This window comes from Sciurus vulgaris (genome assembly GCF_902686455.1).
Source record: "Sciurus vulgaris genome assembly, chromosome: X".
Lineage (NCBI taxonomy): Eukaryota > Metazoa > Chordata > Mammalia > Rodentia > Sciuridae > Sciurus > Sciurus vulgaris.
The window spans coordinates 48,952,796-48,979,235 of NC_136471.1; the positions used below are offsets into that span (position 1 = coordinate 48,952,796).

The 26,440-nt window shown below is 38.4% G+C and overlaps 1 protein-coding gene across 9 annotated transcripts; it reads right to left on the reverse strand.

The window, feature by feature from the left end:
- Nucleotides 1-1,168: 1,168 nt before the first annotated feature.
- ARMCX1 (armadillo repeat containing X-linked 1) lies at nt 1,169-26,203 on the reverse strand. 9 transcript variants are annotated; one of them, XM_079122733.1, is made up of 5 exons: nt 26,079-26,203; nt 4,818-4,869; nt 4,240-4,367; nt 3,341-3,438; nt 1,169-3,062 (listed from the first exon to the last, which is right to left on the reverse strand). In XM_079122733.1, the coding sequence occupies exon 5, from the start codon at nt 2,926-2,928 to the stop codon at nt 1,570-1,572; it is 1,359 nt and encodes a 452-aa protein (XP_078978859.1). In that variant the 5' UTR covers nt 2,929-3,062; nt 3,341-3,438; nt 4,240-4,367; nt 4,818-4,869; nt 26,079-26,203; the 3' UTR covers nt 1,169-1,569. The 9 variants fall into 9 exon arrangements, with proteins under 9 accessions (XP_078978859.1, XP_078978856.1, XP_078978855.1 ...); XM_079122730.1 differs by having other exon boundaries at nt 4,240-4,386; XM_079122729.1 differs by lacking the exon at nt 26,079-26,203 and adding an exon at nt 5,201-5,266 and having other exon boundaries at nt 4,240-4,386.
- Nucleotides 26,204-26,440: the final 237 nt, after the last annotated feature.

Sequence of the window (26,440 nt, forward strand, 5' to 3'; positions counted from 1 at the left end):
GATGTGTAGATACACCTTAGTTTATTTAACCAACTGTCTATGTGGAGACACTTGGGTCAATTCACCTTTTCACCCTTTGACAAAACAGTTTGAAAGATGCACAGCTTCGTCCAAGCCAATTGATGGACTGGTTCCTGAGGACAACTTTTCACAAGTGGAATCGTTCAGTTGAAGGGCACGTGCATCTTGAACATGTATCTCAATGGACCTAGCACCTTGTGTGCTCCCAGCAGCACAGTGTGAGAGTTTTCCTCAGCCAACACTCTGGGGTTGGAGAGAAGTGGGTCCTCTCCTCTGGGGATCCCAGCAACACTCTGCATCGTTCCATAAAGTCCCCACCCCAACCAACTAATAAATCTGATGCAAGCACTAAAAAGTATTCTTTCTTTGACCGAATTTTCTTATTATTATTTCAAGGCAGCAACTCTTTTATTCACTTACATATATGCTAGAGTTGGCCAAGAAAGAGGACATGTCCCTTCCTATCAAATGTCCCTAGAACCATAAAAGAAAATTGGCCTTAGAAATCTGTTACCCAGCACCTAGTGGCTCAAAGGGTCTCTTCCTTCCATCCTGTCCTTACCATTCCCACAGACACCACTGAAATGTCTTGTCTTTACCAGCTCATGCCTGGACTAGGGTGGTAACTTCCTAACTGGCTTTCCAATCTCCGGTCACCATTCCTGGCCCCACCCCAATTGGCACCCATCCTGCACACAAATCGCCTTGCGATTTTCCTGTCATTCCTCTGGTCACGGAAGGCTTTGTTGTCTCCCAGGGTCAGATGGGTACTACTTGGACACCCAGTGTAGCAACCAGGGGTGTTCCATGGACAGGACTCACCCCAACTGCCAGACCCTGCCCTCACTCGCCTCCCCACACATTGCACTCCAGGCAGGTCAGCCTGCTCCTTGCCTTTCTCCCACCACTCTTCCCTCCTTGAGTGCCCTTCTGGCCTTTCTATCTCATCCTTCAAGCCCAGCTTACTTATAGTGTCCCGGTGTCCCTGTCCTCTGTAAAACCTTCCCTGAGCACTGCTGGATTCAGCAGCTTCTGCTGCCTCTAAGCATTGATGGGATGCATCTGAGCGTGACTAGATGGTCCTGGTTTTGTTAATGTATTTTTGTTTCCATACACCTTGTCTCTCCAAACAGACCATACACTGAAGGAAAATGACAATGTCTCTTTTTCTGCTGCTTAAAACACACAACTTTATTGATAAAACACAAATCATATATATTAACAAATGTAAACCAACGCAAAAGTGTTACTTATGATGTATACTCACTGTCAGTTAAAAGTACAGAGTAAAAATAATATATGTAGCAAGATCAAATCGATAAGTGCTTTCTTTCTACAAGCTCTAATATTCATTTGGCATCCTTAGAATGGTCCATTCTAAACCCAGCATCAATCGCTGTTGATAATCTGCTGCATTCATTATTCCAAAATAGCAGCTGAAAGCATCTTCGTAATATAAGCACAGTGAAAACAAAGAATTTACAAAACACATTGTTCCCAATGGCAAACTTAAAAATTGCCACAATATTTTTGGTGACAGACTCCAAATTAGAGTTTGGTTAATACTTTTAGAACTTTTACTTTCACCACCAGATCATTGTGATTTGCTAATGCTCTGATTTTCTTCACACATACTCCAGATTCTTTGAACAAGAAAAAGAGTGAACTTCTGCTGAATTCTTTTCTAGATGATGCAAGCCCCTCACTTTTTATGTTGTCATTTATATTCTCAAAAAGGGTAAGGATATTAAGAAGAATCTCTCTATCCCATTCTTTATTAAAGAGGGAAATCAATTCTGATGGTACTTTACAACTGACCAGCTCTCTTGTCATGGCTGGATTTTCAGTAAAGTTTATAATTAGTTTCATAATCTGTATCTTGGTGAAATGATTTCCCAGGAATAACAAAGCAAAAAAATCTGGAAAAGAATAGGAGAGCAAATGTTGGTAATGATTAGTCACAGTCATGTTGGTTAAGAGTCTTAGTCCAGCCATTTGCACAGCTGAATCCAGGCGACAGACCATAGTGTCATCACACACTTGACTGATGTATGTCTTAATTTTGCCCTGATTTTCTGCATTCACACTCAAATTATTAAGGGCATTGTAAGTCTTTTCCCTAATAATGGGGTCTTTTGTTTTTATTAGTTTTGCAATAATTGGGACACCACCTAATTCACGTATGGCATTTTGGTTAAATGAATATGCCGCATTATTACCCAGAGTAACCAAGGCTACTTCTTGAATAAAAGGATCATTTGTTCTCTCCAAGATATTAAGCACCTTTTGAAGGTCAGGAGCACTCAGAATATCATCAATTTTATAGGGAAAGTTGAACTTGCCCCTGCGGACAGGCCATGTTGTAGCTGGAACCCTGGTGCTCTTACTTCGTGTCTTTCCCTTGGATTTTCCACTTGATCTGCTCCCAGCCCTAGCCCTGGTGGGGTGGCAGCCTCCTCCTCTCCCTCCTGGGCAGGGCAAACTTGGTGCGAGGGTCCTGTTTCCAGAGATGGTGCCAACCCTAATCCCTTTGCCTGCCTTTGCACTTGCCTGTTCCTTCAGGATGTTGAAAAGGGCCTTGGCCTTAGCCTCTAGGCCACCTCCACTCTGGGATCCCAAGTGGGCCTCCTTCTTTACACCTGGAACACTCTGAGGACTCAAGCTTACCTCAGCCCTGATCTCTACATCACCCTGAGTTTGGGTTCCAGCTCCCACTCCAATGTTAGTCTTAGATCCTTTCTCAGTCTCCACCCCAATTTCTGATATGTCACTAGATTCATCATCATCATCATCCCAGATTTTCTCATTCTCATCTTTTCCCCAGGTCAGTCTGTATACACAGTAGCAGGCACCAGCCCCGATGACCACACCAGCTGCCACACAGCCAGCTTCCCTAGTACGGCCCATGGTACAGCTGGGGCAAATTCCTTAGCCCAGGCACAGACCAGGCTTGCTCTGGCCCAAAAAAATTCTTACGACTAGAAGGTAGAGTCTTCAGCTGCTGAGGGCAGTCTCTGCTACAACTGCAGATACAGGGGGACCTAGGAATAAAGGAAAGAGTTCAGGCCATGGGCTCCTCCTCCTTTTGTGCCTTTGCATGCAGACAAACTGAACCACTTACCTGCAAACATATAAACCTATGGGAATATTGGCCAGGACTTAGGGGCTAGTATCTAGATCACTGATTGTTTTCCTCTATTGGGAAGTTCGTTTTGGAAAATGTCCCCATATACTGACTTTCCCACCTCATGTTCTGCCACCTGACCCAGGAATGTTAAATTCAAAGTCTTTGATGAGTTCCCTATGACCTCTGTCCTACCAGATATCTTGGGGCAGTGGTGTCCTCACATACACAAGCAGAAGTTGGTAGTTTCTTTCTTCTTTTTGTAGCCTCCAAGTGCACTAAGTCCTGTAGATCTGCAGATAGGGAACAGGGAGGGAGGTGCTGAGAGTTCAGGAGACAGATCAATCTCACCTAGGACAGTACATAATGTCCCTGTTCTGAATCACTGACCCTTGTCTCTCTTTCCACAATGTTTCCCAGCTTTGAGGACAGCTTCTGTCCTCAAAGAGTTGGAGCTTTGAAATTATCTTCCTCCTCCTCCTCCTCAGATGATCCTCACCTCCAACTCTCCACCCCATCCCCCCTTCTGTCAATCACTTCCTCTGAAGGTGACACCACACCCACTTCCTTATAAAGATAAGGATGGTGGAGGAGAGTAGCAACTAGAAGCCGGATAGACATAAAATGCATTAAGATCTTGCACTCCACCCCTGCTTTCACAATCCCCACCATCTCAAAGGTATCAGAACAGCCTCCCCACTCAATATAACCCAGCCCAATTATACCAATTTCTCCTGCTCAGCAACAAATTCCTTTCTTCATCTCGGTTTCCACGTCCACCAAACTTAGGAACTGACAAACTTTAAGACTGAGGGCTTGGTGGACAGATTAAGGTCAGGGACACTGTATCCCAAACAGTGAATTGGAGTAAAGTCCTCTCCACCCCACCTCCACGCCAGGTCTCTCTTGACACCCGCCCCCTACCAATCACCTTCTTGCCTGTGCGTTACCTGCAGAGCACTTTATTTTGCAAGCTCCCGGTGTAGAGAGAAGGAAAAGTGAGGGATAAAGAAGGAGGCCCATCAGACCCCTACAGTTTGCAATCACCATCATCCTCCACCCCATATGTCCCCAGTACCATCGCCCTCACTGACCTACTTGGATCTGGACAAAATTCTCTCCTTCCTGCTGCTAGGGTTGGACAGGCCTTCAGGGGCAAGATCCACAGACACAGGCGACACAGCAGTGGACAGAAGAACACGTCGGAGAATCCCAATACCAGCTTTTCCAAATTTGGGGTTCTGAATGTCAGACGGATTTCACCTTTTTGTATCTCACCCACCCTCACTTCGCTGGTCTCCGCTGACACCAGCCCTCCCGCGCTATCCGGTGTCCCCCCACCTTCAGCCCCAGCGGTCGGCCATTTTCCCAGCAAAAAAACCACACCCCTTTGGAACCGCTGGAAAGGAGGGAGGGAGGCGGGATGTGGGAGTACGGAAAATTCTGGGAGTGAAAGACGACCAAAAGAGCTCTTCGGTCCCCCTCCCCAACCAAACCCACCCCGAGTGATAACCATTTTCCGTGCAGGTACTGATACATTCCTTTTCCCTGACCACCCCCCCCCAAAAAAAAAAGAAAAAAAAAAAAACAGCTGGGAAACTGCTGGAGAGTTAATGGTCTCAAGTTATGGAAAGGTCTGGGGACTGCGGGGAAATCCCAGCTTTACACTGACCTGCAGGAATTCGTGGTAGATTATTCTTCGCTCCAAATCATACAGTGCCCTCCTGGGGAAAAAAAAAAAAAAAGAGAGAGCGAGATAACGACAATCATACAGTCACACGGCCCCAATATTCTGGCTTGGTAGAATGGACAAGCACACAAGACACCAATCCTAATACCTGCCCTTCCCGATTCAAGGCCCTGGGATGCCAAAGATTCCCCCTCATATTCTGGGGTCTTCCCCGGAATCTGACACTCCAAAGTCCACCATTTTTATTCTAGGAAAGGCCAGGGATAGTGCGAGGGTGTGAAGAAAACATGCCAAGTCTCTTCGGTCTCCGCCCTCCGCTGCTTGAAAGGCAGGGATTCCCAGGAAGCGCCCATTCACGCACGGACCTGCTGGGATTCAGGCAGTTGCCTCCTCCTCCTCCTCCTCCTCCTCCTTCTCCTCCTCCTCCTTCTCTCTACCGCAGGCCCGCCCGCTCTCGGGCAATAATAGGGAGAGCGCAAGACCAAACGAAGACCAGTATTAGAAGGACGTCTGCACACGTCGGCTCTAGCTCACGTGAGGGCCACGTCATCTGTGAGATCAGGACCCCAATTACCACTCCCACCAGCAGTGCGGCAGAAGCCGGCCCTCCCCCTACCTTCCCTACCACATCAGGTCCTGCCACTCATTTTCCTCTTTACCAATTCCAGAGACCAGAATTAGCTTCTCCTCATGGTTGGAATTTGCCTTTCTTTGGTTAACACGGAGAGGCTGCATCTGCTCCTATGTCCATTAGCCTTTTATTCCTCATTGAGGAACTATTTTGTTATCTTCTTTATTTCTACTCCAACTGCTTTTTCCCACCCCTTCAGCTATGAAGGTCCAATATTTTCGCTTGCAACCCTATGCCAAAGTGTAGGGTGGCAGAATCTCAGAAAAGGATGACAAATAATGGGAGGGCTTTATGCTGTTAAATCTTTTTGTTCATTTTTAACAATCATTAGTGCATTACTTTTCCATTGAGAAAACAAATAGTGGCCATTTTCATTTGAGTGGAAAATTTAAGTGGGAGGAAAAAATATGCCTTTATTAATTCATTATTTGTAAATAATGAAATTTTATTTGTTACTCAAGAAAAATGTTTGTACTACTTATGGCCAAATACTAGCTTTCAAGACATACTAACTTGTTTTAAAATTGAAAACTGAAAATTTTTACATGATCTATAAATTAGTCCATGAAGTGATCATCATTTGTCTAATCTTGGTCATTTTACAGATGACTCATTTCCTTTTTCTCCTTTTGACTCAACTTGCAATTTGGTAAAATAAAAGCAACAAAATCCTGTGTTGCTTGCTTTAAGAAAAAACATACATTTAAGTTTCCAAAGTCTTGTCTGACTGTTGTATGAACTTCTTGTGATTTGATGGCTGCTATGAACACCTGCTCCTGGATCAGATTCCAATCTACTAAGGCTGAGGCAGCTGAGGGTGAAGGATGCAGAGATGATCCCATCCTCCCTACCCTGTCAAGAAGTAGGGAACTAGCTACCCTTTCAACCCTCACACATTCCAGAACCTATTATTAGGTGTATTTAGGTACCTGTTTTTTACTCAATCCAAAAATACATGTGGATATATGACTAAGATGATAAATGCCACACTTACTCAGGTAACTACCTGAGTATAGACCTTTGGCTCCTTCATTTCCTCCCCCACAGTCCCACAGAGGTAACTCAACAATTCATAGAAGAGAAATCTGTTCCCTACCACCTTTTTGCCCTTATTTTCAGTGCTTCTAACACTGCTGTCACCTCCTGATCTGAGAAGTGCAGCCTATTAGACTTCTCTCTGGCCTCCTTAACTGCAGGTCACCCAGGAGGAACCTAACCTTTTTGCAGGTTCACTGCCTGCCAGTTCATATCCATCTTGGTACATCTTCAGTCAAAAGTATGCACAGGCCCAAGGAACAGTCCACACTGGCCACACTGACCAGACTTAACCTAGAGTAGGTGTTCTTACCTCATCAATTCTGTGAACCATCAGAAATTGTATTAAAGTTGTGTGTATACACATGTTCATTTCATTAGGGAGAGGAATCATAGCTTTCATCAGATTCTCACAGACATACATGACTCAGGCATATATGATGTTAAAAAACTTAAAACTACTCTTAGAAAAAAAAGATATATCCCCTCAGTAGAAAAATCAGTATATATCTATCTTATCTATCCATCCTCCCTTGTGATATACACTTATTTCTTTTAAACATATGTATACAGGAAATGTATACAGGAAAAATGTAAATGCCCATTCTACTAACAACCACTTTTAACAATTTCCACCTTACATCCTGCAAGTATAAAGAACATATGTATGAAGATGTGTCAAGTTACAAGGTTGAACAATATATAGAATAAAACAGTAAACATTTAGTGCAGTATTGCAATAAATCTGTATTTGAAGAATTGATATCTTTAAAACTGGAGTTTTTTTCTACAAGGGAGTAATATCTGGAATATATAAGGATCTCAAACAACTCAGCAGCAAACAATAATCTAATTTAAATGGGTAAAGGATTTGAATACATTCCCAAAGAACGTGTAAAAATTGCCAGCAGATATATGAAAAGTCCTCAACACCACTAATCATCAAGGAAATGCAAATCAAAACCATGACATATCACCTCACTCCAATAAGAATGGCTGTTATCAAAAAGACAAAATATAGAAAGTGTTGGTGAGGACGTGAAGAAATTGGAACCCTTGTACAGTACACTGCTGGTGAGAATGTAAAATGGTGTAGACATTATGGAAATTGTATAAAGATACCTCCAAAAATTAAACTTCCATGTTTATATCTAGAAGTATTGAAATCAAGCTTTCAAAGAGATGCCTGCACTCCCATGTCCCTTGCTGCATTATTCACAATAGTCCAGTTTTGCAAACAACCTGAATGTCCATCAACAGATGAATGAAGAAAGAAAGCTTGGAATATATGCCATAGAATGTTATTCCACCTTTAAAAATAAGGGGCTGGGGATATAGCTCAGTTGGTAGAGTGCTTGCCTCATAAGCACAAGGCCCTGGGTTCAAATCCCCAGCACCACAAAAAAAAATAAGGAAATCCTGCTATATGTGATAATATGGATGAACTTGGAAGACATTATGCTAAGTGAAATAAGCCAGTCACAGAAGAATAAATACTGTGTGATTCCACTTATATGAGGTATCTAAAATAATCAAACTCATAAAACTGTAGAATAGTATAGTTGCCAGGGGCTGAGTAGAGGAAAGAATGATGAGTTGTTGTTCAATGTGTATAAAGTTTCTGTTATGTAAGGTGAGTAAGTTTTAGAGATCGACTAAACAAAACTGAAAATTACATGATACATCATGACTGTGGTTTATAGAGGAAAAATGATGGGAAACTCTAATCAGAAGACTTATACTCAAAGGAAAATTATTGCCCCTACTTCAAAATCAGCCAAATGAATGTATATTTATATATTCTGAATTAAAATAAAATGTCTAACATGTATTTCATTATTTACTCCCATGTTTCAATTTATTTTTCAATAAGCTAAACTGCTAGTTCAAATTTCAGTGGATAATAGGGTTTTCTGCTATATTGTCCACAATTTTTATTTGCATATTTCAATGCTATGCTGTTTGAGGAATGAAGTTTCCTTTTATATTCTTGTTAGAGCATATTATTTATAAATGCAAAATAACCTTATTTGTATCTTTTATTGCACTTTACTTTAAATGTATTTTATATCAATATTAACACTCCTGATTTTTAAAATTTGCATGTGGTTGGTTTTTTTTTTATCTTTTTATTTTCAGCCATGCTATGTCTGGTTTTAATGTATGCATTACAAAGATCATATTGCTTGGTTCGTGTGTGTGTGTGTGTGTGTGTGTGTGTGTGTGTACTGGGGATTGGACTCAGGGTTGCTTTACTACTCAGTGACATCCCCAGCTCCCTTACTCGTGTTTTATTTTGAGACAGGGTTTTTCTAAGTTGCTTAGGGCCTTGCTAAACTGCTGAGGCTGACCTGGAATTTGTGATCCTCCTGCCTCAGCCACCTGAGTCACTGGGATTACAAGTATGCATCACCACTTCTGACCATTTGGTTCTTTTAAGCCCATCTGAAAAGTTTTGTTTATTAATAGAGGAATTTAAGCATCACATTAATTGTAATTGCTTCCTTTTAGTCTTATTCCAGCCATCATTTTGTTTTCTATTAGTCAAAATTTCTTATTGCATCTTTTTGGTATTTCCTGGCATAGTCTTTCCTTTAGTCTCTTGTAAATTCTACATTGAATGCGATTGATTATACTAGTAGCTGCAATTAAAAATCTTATCACACTATTTCCAGAATCTATAAAGAACTCAAAAATCTCTACACCAAGAATACAAATAATCCAATCAACAAATGGGCTAAGGAAATGAACAGACACTTCACAGAAGAAGATGTACAAGCAATCAACAGATATATGAAAAAATGTTCAACATCTCTAGTAATAAGAGAAATGCAAATCAAAACCACCCTAAGATTTCATCTCACCCCAATTAGAATGGCGATTATCAAGAACACAAGCAACAATAGGTGTTGGCGAGGATGTGGGGAGAAAGGTACACTCATACATTGCTGGTGGGGTTGCAAATTAGTGCAGCCACTCTGGAAAGCAGTATGGAGATTCCTCAGAAAGCTTGGAATGGAACCACCATTTGACCCAGCTATCTCACTCCTTGGCCTATACCCAAAGGACTTAAAATCAGCATACTACAGAGATACAGCCACATCAATGTTCATAGCTGCTCAATTCACCATAGCCAGATTGTGGAACCAACCTAGATGCCCTTCAGTTGATGAATGGATAAAGAAACTGTGGCATATATATACAATGGAATATTACTCTGCCATGAAGAATGATAAAATCATGGCATTTGCAGGCAAATGGATGAAATTGGAGGATATCATGCTAAGTGAGATAAGCCAATCTCAAAAAACTAAAGGACGAATGATCTCGCTGATAAGCAGATGAGGACATATAATGGGGGATAGGAGGGGTTAGCGTTAGGGTTAGGGTTAGGTTTAGGGTTAGGGTTAAGGAGGGTGGTAAGAATGGAGGAAGGAAGGACTGTATAGAGGGAAAAGAGGGGTGGGAGGGGTGGGGGGAAGGGAAAAAAATAACAGAATGAATCAAACAACATTGCCCTATGTAAATTTATGATTGCACAAATGGTATGCCTTGACTCCATGTACAAATAGAGAAACAACATGTATCCAATTTGTTTAAATAAAAAAAAATCTTATCAAACATATATAAACATATCTTCTACCACTGTTACAATTTAACCTGTATCTATAACTGTTCTCAATTTCAAGTAAGATGTGACTTTTAATATACCTTCAATCCTATCCTAACTCTGCTTCCAAATGTGTTTTTGTCATCTTAAATTTCAGTTCTATTACTTTATTTTGATAGCATGTCAGTATAATTTTAGGGATTCTTTCTTAAAAATTATATTAAGATTCACAAATTATTGCTACTATATGTGATTGGTTGTGTACAGAATTCTAGGTTCATGTTCTTTTTTCTTCAGAACTTTAGAGATATTCCTCCATTATTCTATTTTTTATTGTAGCATAAATTTTCAGACAAGAAACCCAATAGTCTTCTCATTTTCTTCTCTTTAAAAGTTACCTTTTTCCTCTCTCTGGAAGCTTGTATGGTTTTATGCTTTTCATATAAGTAATAAATTTCACTAGGATGTGTCTATTCTTTCTATTCATGCCTTATATTTTTTCCCAATCAGCATTTGGTGTGTCATTTAGATCTAGAGGACCAAGACCATGAGGAGTATTTTTTCTAGTATTTAATTGTTTAATTTTTCACAATCCTTGAGTAGCTATTGAATTGCCTGCATTGAAGCCCTGTTTCACATACCTTTTCTAATTTATTTCTCTTTTGAATTAAGAAGAATTCCGTGATTAATTCTCCCAATAATCAAATCCATCTTCAGCCATATACATTAGGTTCTTAGCCCTTCTAGTGAAGTTTTATTTTTAATTTCACCCATCGTATTTTTAATTGACAAGAACTCATTTTGGCTGTCCATTTTCTCATATTCAGAATGATCTGTTCTTGTTCTATGTATGTACTATCTATTCAGATTTTTTTGGGAATACAAGTTAGAAGTTTCTTAAAGTTCTCTTATATTTTCTGTAAACTTTGAATAATATAGGATCTACCTTTTATGCAACTAGGTTTACTGTATGTCTTGGGTTTTTTGTTTTTTTGTTCATATTTAAAATTGAGGCTTTATGTTAGTTAGTACTGGTGGTAAATGTTGTCTTCCACAACAGATATTGGTGCATTATAATTATCATAATACTGAGATTCATTGTGCCATGTTTGTATATGCACAGAACATAATTTGATCAGTCTCATTATTCAGTACTTTCCCTTTCTTTCCTCTCTCCCTCCCCTGAAACACTTGCTCTACTCAACTTTTACAACAGTTAGGAAATTCAATCTCCTTCTTTAAGTCACATCCTCAAATGTGATGGATTACTTCAGGACTCTATATACAGTTTTACCTCTGGCTGAGGTGAGTAGGTGGGAATGTAGTCATGAGTGGAATAAGGCCTTTAATCTGAGAGAACTCCCTGTCCCCACAAACCCCAATCTGCCAGGTATCCACTTACAAAAGTAATTATAAGGCATTTGTACATCTTCTTTGAACCCTTTTATACCCCTTACTCTGTTGAAATACAATTTTTCTTCATTTTTCCTCTTTCAAGCATGAAAATACATCATTTTCTCTACAACCCAGTCCCTGCACAAAAATAAATGAAGAATGGAGATACGGTAAGAGTAGGATGTTTACTTTCTTAATATTTTTCTGAACCATTCCAATTATTTTTCTTGTCACTATTTCTTTTGGCAGATGAGTGCATATATGCATGTGCTGTATTATGCAGAATTCCTATAAAACTTTTAATTTTATTTCTGTTTATCAAAATGATACATTCATATGATTAAACAATAAAATTTGTACAAAGATGCTAAAAGTCTCTCCCTAAAAACCCCTCCCAACCCCTAGTTCTGCTCCTCCAGCTCAACTATTTATAACTCCATTTAACCATATTTCTTCATCTCTAAAAAGCAAGTGTGTAAAGTTATGCATCATGAATTTTTACTTTATGTTATAAAACATCAAAAATAAATATGATTCATTTTATAAAGGAAAAAATAAAATATTTTAACCAGATTTGAGAAAGTTCACTAAAAATATACTTTACTGAGCATTTGGCAAATAATTTTATGTGTCAACTTGGCTAGGCTTTGGTTCCTCATTGTTTGACCAAACACCAGTTTATATGTTGTTATGATAGTGTTTTTGTATATGTGAAAAACATTATTAATCAACTGGCTTTAAGAAGATCATTCTGAATAATGTGGATGAGCCTCATCCAATCAGTTGAAAGCCTTAAGAACAAAAACAAATTTTCCAGAGAAGAAGGAATTCTGCATTAAAAGTTTAACAGTTCTGAGTATTAGACAAAGGGGAATGAAGGGAAGGGAGAGGAGACAGGGATAGACAGTGGAATGAATCTGACATAACTTTTCTATGTACATATATGAATGCACCACAGTGAATCACACCATCATGTATATCCACAAGACTGGGACCCTAATTAGAATAAGATATACTCCATGTTTGTGTGATTTTATCAAAATGGATTCTACTGCCATGAATAACTAAAAGGAATCAATTTTTTAAAAATGTAACATAGAATTTCTACCTGAGTTCCCAACATGCTGTGGTCTACCTTATGGATTTTGGAGTGAAGACTACAATATCAATTCTTACTTGAATTTCTAGCCTGACAGCCTGCCCTGTAAACTTCGGACTTGTCAGGTCCACAATTGCATAAGCTAATTCCTCAAAAGAAATGTGTGTGTGTACATGTGTGTGTGTATCCTGTTGGTTCTGTTTCTCTGAAGAACCCTGCTAAATACAGATTTTGGTACCAAGAGCAGTACTATGGGAACATAACCTTAATTTTCAATTTCAGGGTATTGGAATTATTTTTCCAATAAGATTAGATTTAAAGACTCTAATGACTATTTCCAGTTTTAAATAGAGCACTGATAACCTATGAAATGACAAGTCACTAGAAATATACAAAATATCATAACTGACTACTCCTAATCACATACTTGGGAAAGTCAAGGTTTTGGTGACCTTTGATACCTTAGAACATTTTTGTCAAACTACTAGGTAAAATGAGATTGGTTGATTACTCCCGATTGTGCCAAATGAAATGGAGGAAGAAAGAAATGAGTTCAGGGTTTCATATTCAAACCCTGCATAAATGACCTGAAAGTTTGTCTGCCCCAAAGTAATCCTTTATCCTTTAACACTTTATCCTTGAGCTTCAGAACTGAGATTTCTGAAACCCAAACCCATAATCTTATCCTGTGAGTAGCCTAATTGAATTTCTAACTCACAGAGTATCTAATATTAAAATATAGCCACTCATGTGGAAGTAACAGAATTTCAAAAGTTTTAATGAGGACATGGGGGTAGATCTTGATAAAGCTAGGGACCTTAAAACACTAATTCAACTGAGTCTTCTTTGTCAGTAAAAGCAGCTCTTCCATCCCCATCTAACATTAACCCTGATTTGCTTGAGGAAACTATAGTGGTCTCCAAAAAGTAGTCACCTTGTAAGTCATTGTTGATTTTCCTCAAGACCCACCCTTACCATTTCTCTTTGCTTTTGAACTTATAACTAGTCTAAAGTCACAGCAGACACCAAAAGCAGAGGTAGAAAATGTGACCCATAAGGAGATATACTAAACTCCAAAAGAACTTCATGATTTTCTAATTTATGTAGACAAATGCATAAAATACACCAAGGGATTGATATTAATGATACCGGATAATGGTGGAAAGAATATCGAATCTGATCCAGTCAAATTTATCAGTATGGAACAATTCTGCATAGATTCTGGATTTAATTTTTCAATTTAGGGGGTTAGAAAGCACTCTAATGGTTTGATTGGATGAAATATGGATAAAAAAATTTACCCATACTAAACTAAGTTGAAATGCCAGAACTTCCTTCATATACAGTATCAAAAGGTATCATAGGGCTTGGGGAAATTGGAATATTAGGGTGACTTTATCATATTAGACCTGTTTCCCCACACTGGAAGGGTCTAGAGGGCACATTTTTCACTCAAGCCATAAGAAATACATTTGTAAGGACAGACCCAGAATCATTGAAGTGCTCTGGGATTAGTTTTCTCTGAAAGGTAGGAATTACACTGAGAACTGATACCACTGAACTAGGATCCTTAAATGAAAAAGGGATAATTGGATCTTGGAATGGACAGAGTCAAATGACAGCACTCAATCACCAAAGACAAAGGAGGACAGATTACCATAACAGGAAAGTCAAAGAAGTAAATTATCATAACAGGAAAGTCAAAGAAGTAGTCCGATTTGCAAACCTATGGCAATACCTAGTTGATCATTGTATCCCTGGAAGTAAAAGAAGTGAACAGGTTACTAAATTTTTACTTAATTTGTATAAACTGTTGAGTTTTAGGTCAAGTGGACAGAAGTCTAACTGAAATCATAAATCTAATACAGTCCTGGCCCCTCAATGAATTCTCATGCTTGAGCCACTTTACAATCCAGAACCCATTGCATGAAGGGGAACCCAGGTCCTTCTGAGGAAGGACTCTGTAAATTGCCAAAATTTTTTGCTGATAGTCCTTCTCTCAGCCTTCCCCAAGAGGCTGTATGAACTGGGACCAAGATAAATATGCATTGGGGAAAAGGAAATAAACAGACCTTGCAGGAACTACTGGCTCTGAATTGACATTAATTCTGGGGAAACCCAAAGCATCACTGTGGTTCACCAGTCAGAGTACAGTCTTATCAATGTAAGGAGATCAATGGAATTTTAGTTTAGGTCATTTCACAGTGGGTCCAGTAGGCCCCTAAACCCATCCTATGGTTCTTTCCCTATAATTCTTAAGAATGGATCATTGGAATAGACACCTAGCTGCAAGCAGGATCCCCATATTGGTTCACTTATTTGTGGAACAAGGGCTGTTATGGTAGGAAAGGCCAAGTACAACTAAACTTCCTCCATTTAAGAAAATAGGTTTCTTATATCACATTCTTGTAGGGGTTTCAGTGCCACCATCAATGACTTGATGGAGGGGTGATTATCCCACCACATCCCCAATCAACTTGCTTATTTGGCATGTGCATAAAACAGATCTTGGAAAATAACAGTGGATTATCATAAACTTAATGAAGTGATAATTCCAATTGAAGCTTCTGCTTCAGATGTATTCTCATTGCTTGAGCAAAATAACACATTCCCTAAACACTGGTATGCAGCTATTGACCCAATAAATGATGCTTTTCTCAATAATTACTTGTGAAGACACCAAAAGTTTATTTTCAATTTGCAAGATCAGTAAAACAGTAATTATCCTAAGTCAAGTGGCTATCAACTCTCCACCTGTATGTTATAATTTAGTCCACAGTGACCTTGATATCATTTCCCTTCCACAAGTTACCACACTTGATGACAAGTTACATTGATGACAGTATGCTAATTGAACAAAGTGAGGAAGAAATACAACTACTCTAGACTTATTAGCCATATATTGCATGTAGGCAGGGGCACCAAAAAATCAGGAGCACCAAAAAATCAGGAGCTTTTCATCTCGGCACAATTTCTAGTAGTCCAGTTGTGTGGAGCATGTTGAGATAGCTCTTCCAAGATGAAAGGTAAGTTATTTCACCTGACTTCTTGTACCACCAAAAAAGAGATAGTGTCCAGATGTTTTAGAGGCAACATATTTCTTGTTCAGATGTGTTAATCTGTCACATTTACCAAGTAACCAAGAAAAAGTTGCTAGTTTTAAGGGGGGACCCAGAACAAGAGAAAGTTCTGCAACAAGTCCAGACTACCTTGCAAACTGGTCTGCTAGTTGGACTGTGTGATCCAAAAGATTCAATAGTGCTGGAAGTGTCACTAGCAATGGCAGATAGAGATGCTTTTTAAAGCTATTGATAGGCTCCCAATAGGTGAATCAGAGTACAGAAACTTAAGATGGTGGACCAAAGCCATGCAATCTTTCAAGGATAACTAGTTACCTTTAAAGAAACAGTTCTTGGCTTGCTACTGGGTCCTAGTAAAAACTGAACACCTAACAATGGACTACCAAATTACCAACCCATTATGAATTGGATGTCACCATTTCCTCTCATCAAAGAACTCACTTCACAGCAAGTGAAATGCAATAGGCCCATTCTCATGAAATTCACTGGGCTTACACCATGTACCTCATTATTCTGAAGCAGCTGACTTGATTGAATGGTGGATGGCCTTGTGAAGACTCAGCTACAGATCCAACTAATTGACATTTCCTTATAGGCAATTCCACGTGGGGGTAATATTCTCCAGGAAGCTGTGTATGCTCTAAATCAACATCCAGTATATGGTGCTATTTTTCCCATAACCATGATTCACAAGTCCAGTAATCAAGGGGTTAGAAATGGGAATGACATCACTATCATCCCTAGTGATCTACTAGTAAAGTTTTGCTTCTTGTCTCCATGATCTTATGCTCCTCTTGCCTAGAGGTCTTAGTTAAAAAGGGAGCAATGCTTCCAGAAGTAAACTTAATGATGACTGCATTGAACTGAAAGTTAAGACTACTAGCAATCAATTTGGACTCCTCATGCCTCTGAATCAACAGCCAATGAGGGGACTTGCTGTACTTACTAGCTGGTGTTAGAGATCCTGATTAAATAACAGGATTAATGGAAAACTACAACCCAATATGAAATTACAGACAATTCAATTCAAGTAGGACTAGTAAAGACCAGACCCTTCAAGATTGAAGGTTTAGATTGCCCAAGCTAGCAAAACATCATTACTAGCTGAGGTACTTGTGAAGAACAAAGGGAATATGAAATTTATAGTGAAAGAAAGTGGTTACAAAACCCAGCAATAACCATATAACCAATCATAGAAATCAATAATGTGATCATTATGTGTATTTATTCCTTATTTTTTATGATTATGTTTGTGTGTATAGCAAATATCTTTGATTTGTTCCCTCCCTTATTCCTTTATCACATAACATAAGATGCATTAGCTTTACATCACAGTATTTAAGTTACTAGATATTTTTGAAAGTGTGAACACTACCTAAGGACTTTGTATCCTCTTCTCCTGTGGAAAGGATTAGTGCATTTTTAAAATAATTTCAGCTTTTTTTTTGTGGTGCTGGGAATTGAACCCAGGGCCTTGTGCCTGCAAGGCAATCTCTCTACCAACTGAGCTACATACCCAGCCCATAATTTCAGCTTTTTAAAAAACTTTATTTTATTTAGTTTTTTATGTGGTGCTGAGGAGCATGTATGAGGTGCCTCATGCATGCTAGGAAATCACTCCAGCACTGAGCCACAATTCCAGCCCAAGATTAGTGTATTTCAGTTGTACATATAATATTTGTATCATGTTGGAAGAAAGTATTACCTTACTATTTCTTTATTTGGAGATGTGTACAAGCCAAATTGACAAGGGGTAGAGTATGGTGGTTAATTTTATGTGTCGACTTGAGTAGGTTATGATGCCCAGTTGTTTGGTCAACTCTAGTTTAGATATTGCCATGAAGGTAATTTGTAGAAGTAATTAACATTTATAATCTGTTTAAATAGATTACCCTCCATTGTGGGGGTGGGCTTCATCCAATCAGTTGAAGTTCCTAATAGCAAAACACGAATCTTCATAGAGAAGAAGAAATTGTGTCTCAAGACAGAAATCCTATTTGAATTTCTAAGTATGCTACATGCCCCATCAATTCCAGTCAAGATTGTAACTATTACCTGACTTTCCAACCTGCCTTAAAAATTTCAGACTTGCCAGCCAATTCTTTAAAATCTCTCTAACATATATATATACATAAGTGTGTGTGTGTGTGTGTGTGTGTGCGTGCATGCATGTGTGTATGTGTGTGTGTATATAAATATATCAGGTTCATATTAAATCCCATTAAAGTAACAGTAAAATAAGATATATAAAAACAAATGATATTCCATGTGCTATATTAACAATTTTTTGAAAGATAGGTGGATAGTAAGGGATGACCTAGAAAAGCAGGAAAAAAACCCTAAAATCTACCTGCCACTGATGATGAGGAGGAGGAGCTAGGGATATGTCATTCACTCCACAGAACTCTATAAAGGCTCAAGAGGTGCTAGTTACTTCTGAAGTGTTTTCTTCAGACTAAGGACAGAAGGATTGGTTGAAATTTTTAATAAGGTGTAATTAGATCACCCATGACTCCCTCTAGCCCTTAGTTCCCTTCTCCCAGGTGGTTTACTCCCTGGAGAAATTAAACCAGAACTCTGACTCATAAGTATGGCTGATGGTGGGTATAATAAATTGTATTGAAAACAGAATTAAGTGCAAGTTTCATATTGGAAGAAGAAACATTCTCCCAATGCAAGCTCTCAAATTAAGTGCTTACATGGAAATATTGCCAGAATGTATTGTTAAGTAAAACAAGCAAACAAACAACATAAAAAATAGGGTGCAAGACAGCAAATGAGTGAATGTATGTGTATGTATATTATCTTTTATCTTCCATGTAAAGGGGTAAAATAAGAATGTTTATGTTTCTATTTGCTTACATATGCAAGAAGAAATCCTAGAAAGATAAACTAATAATAGTGATCATCTGGAGAAAAGGAGCACTGAGCAGAAGAAGGACAACAGTGGAAGGAGTTTTTTTGCTGCATTTTTATTATTAATTTAAGCCATGCATGTGCTACCTATTAAAAATAAACATATTTAAAAAGAGCCAGAGTGAGATATGAATTCTCAAGAGTAATACTGAAAGCTAAAAGGAGAACATTAGAGAATTTCCAGTTCAAAGTTCCAACTTTAGCCATGCTATTAATCAAGTGTTGGGTAACATTTTCAGATTTGAAAAATCTCAAAAATTTGCTTTGCATATGCACTTTCTCAGGAAGCTACTGGAAGATGTGCTCTGTCAAGAGGACATAAACCAAGAAAGAGGGAGATAAGAGATCCAGGAAACAGTGAATCCAACATAATAGTGAGCAAGAAGAATCATCAAAGTTGTTGTGAAATGGATCCTAAAATAAACGTCTTGCGTGCCTAAAGTGCAGTCTACTTTGGAGCATGTCAGAAGATTCCCAAGAGAAACTTTGTCAAAAAAAATAAAAATTTATAGAATATCTAATTTCTTTGAATGTAATAGGAGAATATTTACATGATTTGATGGATACTTGGGAGATATGTTGATGATAAAAAGAAAATGGGGGAGGGAGAGATTAAATCTAGAGAAAACAAAAAGTTGTGCAGGACAGGAAAAGTAATCAATGTACTATGAATTAGCCATCAATAGTATGTACATAGTCAAAATAATACTGTCAATATAATGCCAGTAATAATACAACAATTGGGAGGGCAGGGAGTAAAAAATCTGGAAATGATGAGAATTGGCAGGGATGGGTATAAAATAAAGATCTAAACTCCAATATCCATAGGAGAAAATCAATTATTAAAGCTCAAAAATCAAGAAATAGCAATATAAGCATGTTATTTAGACATAGATATTACAAAAATAATCAGTTGAATCATCTGATTGCTCTGAGAGTGAGAAACACATATAAAGATATTGTTGTTTTCATAGCAATTTATTATTAACTGAATTTTTTTCCATATTTTATTGGTTCTTTATATTTGTAAATAATGGTGGGATTTGTTATGTATTCATACATGCACATAATATAGTAACTGAATTGTGTTCCCCAAAATTCATATGTTGAAACCTTAATCCCAAATATGACTGCATTCAGAGATAGGGCCTTTAGGGAGGTAACTGACATTAAATTAGGCCACAATGGTGTCCTTTAAAGAAGAGATACCTAAAACTCTCTCTGCCTGTGCACACAGAAGAGGTGATGTGAGAACACAGCAAAGTGGCTATCTAAAAGCTGGGAGAAGAGGTCACACCAGAAATCAACCCTGAGGGGACCTTGATCTTGGACTTCTAGCCTCCAGAACTATGAGAAAATAAATTTCTGTTATTTGATCAACCTAATCTGTGGCATTTTGTTATGGAAGTTCAAGCAAACTAATGCATCAGCTTTGTATAATCATTTGACTTTTAAAATTATATTCACATATAGCTTTGGTTAAAAAGTAATTTTTTTAAAAATTGGGGGAAATGGTCTCCACCAAGATTTCTAATGTCCAATAATTATTAAACAAGTGTGAGGGTAGAAGAAAGGCATTTTCAGACATGTGAAATCTCAAAGTATTTATGTCTTATATACCTTTTCTCAGAAACAAAAAGGTACTCCATCAAAATGAGGTCATAAATCTCAAGACACAAGAAGGCATAGGATTCAGCAAAAGCAAGACCCAACATGAAAGCAACTAAGAAAAATTAAGTATAATGACAAGGGAATATCCCCAGGATAATACCTGTACATTAGGCCTAGAGATCAGTCTTTCATAATGGAGCAGAAGTACAGAAAGAACAGAAACTGATAGGTTGCTACTGCATTTGACCATTTTGAGAGGAGTTACATTTCCACTAAAATACTGAGGTTTGAATTATTTACAGGTACATTAAAAACTAAGCAAACTAAAAATAAGGCAATAATTAACTCCAAGAAAAATTTATTCTAGTAATTGGCAAAATATATGCCAATTACTAATGTACCTAGTTGTACTCTGAATACTTAATATTTTAATATTCACGGCAATTCTAAGAGATAAGCATTGCTGTTATTCCCAGTTTAAATATGGAAAAAGTGATGCAGAGAACAATGAAGAGATTTGTTCAAGATCACACAGCTATCAAGTGGCAAAACCATGATTTGAAGCCAGGCTGTCCAGTGATATTTTATGCTCTGAAGTGCCTCTCCTTCTAACACTTCAATTGTGGAAATATTTACATAAACATAATAAAAACACTAAATATTGATTTAACATGATATAGTGATATTGCAGCAATATGTTGGGCAGAATGTAGAAGTGAGGCTGCGTATAGGGTAGAAGGTATAAGACAACTGAATCTTTCCACTGTACAAAGCCATGGCATCTATAAATTTTTAAAATTCAAGAAGAAAAGCCTATTTGTAAATATGGAGGTAATACCAAAAGAGATATTTAAGAAATTTGAAAATAATTATCTTTAGATAGGAGAAATCTGAAGATGGAGAAGGATGAAAGAATGTTCTGCTGAATTCATGTTATTGTTGTCACTGTTATAATCCTTACAGTACTCTATAATTATGAAAATTACATTTTAAAAACTGTTCTGAAACTGTTCATAGACTAGGACCCCAATTTTTGTATAAAGAATGTATAGAAGGTTGAAGATCATTATGGACTGAATTATGTGTCCCTCTTCCCCAAAACTCATGTGTTGAAGCTCTAACCCCCAGTGTGGCAGCATTTGGAGATGGAGTCTCTAAGGAAGTAATATCAAATGCTGGGGGTGGGGGTCCCTGACATGATTAATGTCTTTATTAAAAAAAAGACACAAAATAACTCATTCTTTCTCCCACCCCACCACCCCCTGACAATGCATCAAGGAAAGATCATCTGAGGACAGAGTGGTAAAGCAACCATGAAGAGAGCCTTCACTAGAAACTGCTAGACTAGATGCCCTCGATTTTGGAATTCCCAGCCTCCAGAAAATAAATTTCTATTGTTTAAGTCACTCCATATATGGTATTATGTCATAGCACCCTGAGAAGATTAATACAAGAACATTATGCTAAGTGTAATAAAATAGTCACAAATCAGATACTGTATTCTTCCACTTATATGAGGGAACTTGAGCAGAATTCATAGAAACATAACATAGAATGGGAGTTTCCAGAGGATGGGAAGAGGGGAATGGGATTTGTTTAATGAGTACAAATTTTAGTTTGAGAAGATGGAAGGAGTTCTGGAGATGGATGGTGGTAATGATTGCACAACAATGTGAATGTGCTTAATGTTACTGAACTATACACCAAAAATGGTGAAGATTTTAATGTTGTATATTTTGCATAATTTTTTAAAGTTCAGAGATATGCATTATAATATTTATGGGAAACTGTACACTCAGTTTTAATTCCTCTGCCAAAATTCCACCTATATCAAATTGGTGTTCTGTCCTGTTTTTTCTATCTGTACTCCTCACTGAGGATATCTGTATTACTCCCCAGCTTCAGTTACCATCCATATGTTTCTTCAGCCTAGACCTTTCTTCTGAGATCTAGACCTATACCTTTCAATTGAACACTGATCATCTCTAATTAGGAATCCCACAGGCACCTCAAACTCAAAGAATTCAAATCAGAATTCACTTGTTCCCCTTCTGAAATGTGTTCTCTTGCGTTTGAAAAATATAAAGGGAAGAAAAATGTTACTTTGCTTCCCCCTTGCCCTCCACTCCTAATTATATGCTTTCCCCTTAAAGGCCAATTAGTTCATCTGATTTCCATAAACCAACCTTTTTGTCCAAGAAGAAAGATTGCATTGCAATGCTGAATGCTTCCTCATTGGCACATGGCCCAGCAAGACCAGTATACACAAAATCTTAAACCAACTCCTGAGGCCCAAGTCTGCTACTATGACAGTACTAGAATAAGGGAGGGGAAGGGGCATGGGGGTAGGAAGGATAGTAGAGTGAAATAGACATTATTACCTCATGTACATATATGACTGCATGACAGATGTGATCCTACAATATGTATAATCAGAAAAATAAGAAATTATACTCCATGTATGTATGATTTATCAAAATGCATAAGTGCAATCTACAGTCATGTATAACTAATTAGAACAAAAAAATTTAAATTCAAAAAGCAGAAAAAAGAATCAGACCAGAATATGACCCAGAATTGATTATAAAAAACCCTTAACTTTCCAAAATATCTAGGAATGTTGTCTATTGATATCCTAGCCTTTTAAACTTTAGAACTAGATGTGAGAGACCCTCATGATCTGGAGGATCTTGCATATCACACACACTTGTGCACATGTAAACACACACACACACACACACACACACACACACATACAGTAAGGAGAAAATGGGTGCCTGTATCACATGTAATCTGGCACTCATTGTTGGCACATTTCAACTTGTAACCCTAAATATCTGCACTTTGCCTAGGAAAAAGCTTCTGCACATCTGTCTCTCTGTGTTCTCTAAACAAAAGGCATTGGTCCAGAAACCTCACTACATTGTGATTTTCCCACAGAGATGTGATGAAAACTGCACATCTTTTATCATCTTTAACCAACTTAGATACTTCTAATACCATAGAGTCTGTCTTTTTTTATGGGCCAGTGTCGAGACTGCTTGAAACTACATCCTGGATCACACAGCCTTCTTCTGCTCTCTGCCCCACTCAAAGCTGGCAGTTTTTGTGTCATCCAGTAAATGGGCTGAAATAGTAATTCCAGGAGTGAAATGTGCAGCTTCAAGAACCTAAAGAGGCCTATCAGGTATTGAACTTCCTTCTTCATGGAGAAGGTGAAAAATGCCCTAAACTTGTCCTTTACTTTGGAGAGGATCTCCCAGCATTCCCTAGACCAGTAAACCCCTAAAATTACCCTTAATGTGACCAGCCCCTGGATCTTTGTAAGGTTTATCTCTTGCCCTCTGTGGTGCATGTGCCTTAGCGAAGCATTCAAAGTGATAACCCTTCGGAAGTTTATTTAGATCGTCCAGATCTCTTCATACTATATTATGACAGAGATGTGACAGTAGAGTCTTGAGGAAAAACGGCAAATGCATAATATTGTCTATGGGAATGTGAGCTTTTTCTGATATTCTGTTCTTATAAAGAGAGGAAAACAAACATATTTTTCACAGCAATAGTTGAATACTAGGTACCTAAGACTATGTTAATGTGTTCTAACAAAGATACTATATCTGGCATGGCCATTGGAATTGCCTTACCATTTGAGTTTGAAATAGTCCACTCTCACCCACCAGGTTCTGTTCATATTTTGCATGGGCCAAACTGGTGAATTAAATGAAAATATAACTGAAACTACATCTCTACATTTTCTATGTTTTTAAAAGTGGCACTAATTTCTGCCATCCTCCCTCCTCAGGATGCTATATGTTTTCACTTACCATCTTGGCCAGGACAGGGGAATGCAGTTTCAGAAGCATTCACTTGGCTTTCTCATCTACAAATAGCCCTGATTCCATGGCCAAGAAACTATAATTGTGTTCACACCAAGTAACAACTACATCTATCCTAATTATACATCCAGTAATAAAGAAAATAACCATGGGGTGAATCTGTGGACCCAGTGGATCCATTGTAAATCAGACTAGGCTAGTATCCCATTTACTACCTGGCTCCCACATCCCCCATTGGAGCTTTGGTGCTATGATGGCATTTTAGGTTTCTGGGTATCCACATCAACTCAGAACAACTATCTGTCCTCAAAATGTTTGAGTATTCCTTTTTGCTTGGCACAATTTCCTGAGTCAATGGAAGGATGGAGGAATCATTACTATGCATGATACAATAGAAGGATCATTCTTCCTGGGTACCCAGCCTCTCCTTCAAACAGTGTGCTCTGAGTCAAAAATTGACTTAGGATCACAAGTTAACCAAGGGATTTTTGACTTGTTTTCGAAGTAACTTCTCTCAGACTGCCAACCATCTTTGATTTATTTATGGTACAGATTCTTAACTGTCTAATTTCACCAAGGCATCATATTAAAATGACTGTCCATGTCCTATTAACCATTTCTTAACCATTTATCCACCTTCAGCACTATGTTCTACTAATCATCTCTGTAGGTTTCTGCAGATTAGGCCTCCCCATCTGCCACTCTGACCCTGTAGTACGTGGTGTTTGCACCCACCTGACTTCTGACAGTTGAGTGCAGCCATCCTGCCTCTGTTGTTTCAGTCATCACCATATCTGTCATTACTCCTTTTTTCCACGACATCATCTTCTACTCTGAGATCTGGCCTGCAGAGGCAGTGTCACCACCAAAATTCTTAGTGATGGTGCTGCCTCACTCACTGGTACATTCCTTACAGTTTAGTAAACAGTGTGTCCTGTGGAATATAGACCTCTGGAAGATTTTTTAACCTTACATAATATATTTGTTCAATCATTCTCACTTCTCCAAGTATTTAATCCTTTACCATCTGCTCTAGTCACTCTGGCATTTATACCTCACTTAAAGTAAGCTATTGTTTTTCCATACTTTGAAGAGCAATCCTAGTAGTGAGTTCAAATCATCACCTGGGTTTTTTGCCAGGGTGTTAAATCTCATATCCTAGGAAAGCACTCTCAAATTGATTTATTCTCCTATATTCAATTTTATATTCCAGCCCCCCTTATCAAGCTCCTCAAAATTCAGTCTCTTGCTTACTCCCTCAACACCTGCTAATACTTGCTGGCTAGGTTAGGTCCTGCAGCTCCTTGTTGATATAGTCCTTCTCCTTATTAACCCAGTGTATCCTCATCTAGGTTATGCTATGGCTTGCCGCTAAGTTATAGGTCCAATGCTGGGATGGCAGATAGGGGCAAATTCCAAGGGAGTTCCATGTTATCTTACAGGGGAAATAACTCTGAATCCTCAAACAAGATAGAGTGGTAATGCTCAATAGGGAAGAATGGAACACTTCTTAATATCCAATGGGTTCAGAAGAATCTGGGGACATAAGATTTTTAGGAACATCCACCAGGTGGTCCCCATCCCATGTGTTAGGGTCACATTCCTTCCTAATCAGGGCCTTGACCTTGGCATAGAAGCCTTGTCTTGGTTGGGATTTTAACTTTCTTTTAAGCTTGCTTTCAATAAGTCTTATGCCTGGTCCTCAGATTTCTCTATATCTGGAAAAAGGGAAAGTGTCTTCTTATGCTATCCATGAAACCCTCTGGTTTTCAAATGTAACTTTTAATTACTGATTAATTTTATTCACATTTTCATTATTTTTTCTAGGGGGTCAATAAAGTTTAGCAATAACCATCCAATTTTCTCCCCTTCTTTATATTTAGTATTTCCCTCATATTTCTCAAAGGTCTGATACCCAGCACCAACTAATGCATTCCCTCCCACCTGTGTGCCACCCCAGTACCCTACCTGGGAAGGTTCTAACAATTTCTTCTTCTACCTCTTTTCCAGGACCTATCTACTCCACCTACCACCAATGATGAGATCCTCATTGCCAGCTGTCCAGCAGGCAATCCATTTCCAAAACTGCATCACAGTGTTTGCTTCCTTGAACAACTTCTTGACCAACTCTTTCAGGTTGGCTTCCTGGGCAGCAGACTCAGAGACAGAGTTCAGCATGAAGAATTTTTATTAGGGAATATTCTTGGGATCAATACCTGTGGAAGGGAAAAGAAGGAAGCAGGAAAAGTTAAGCTGTTCCAATTTGAAACAAGAAGGTTATGACCCTCAGTCATAGGATAGGAAGTGCCCGCAGGAAGCAAGTGTGACCTTGGGGGAGGGGACTGTCTTCAGCTGAGGCAATTCCTGAAGAGGGTTGGCAGCTGAGGGCTGT

Excerpts from the sequence above, each read along its gene's own strand:
- ARMCX1 (XM_079122733.1), bottom strand. The coding sequence starts at position 2,928 with ATGGGCCGTACTAGGGAAGCTGGCTGTGTGGCAGCTGGTGTGGTCATC.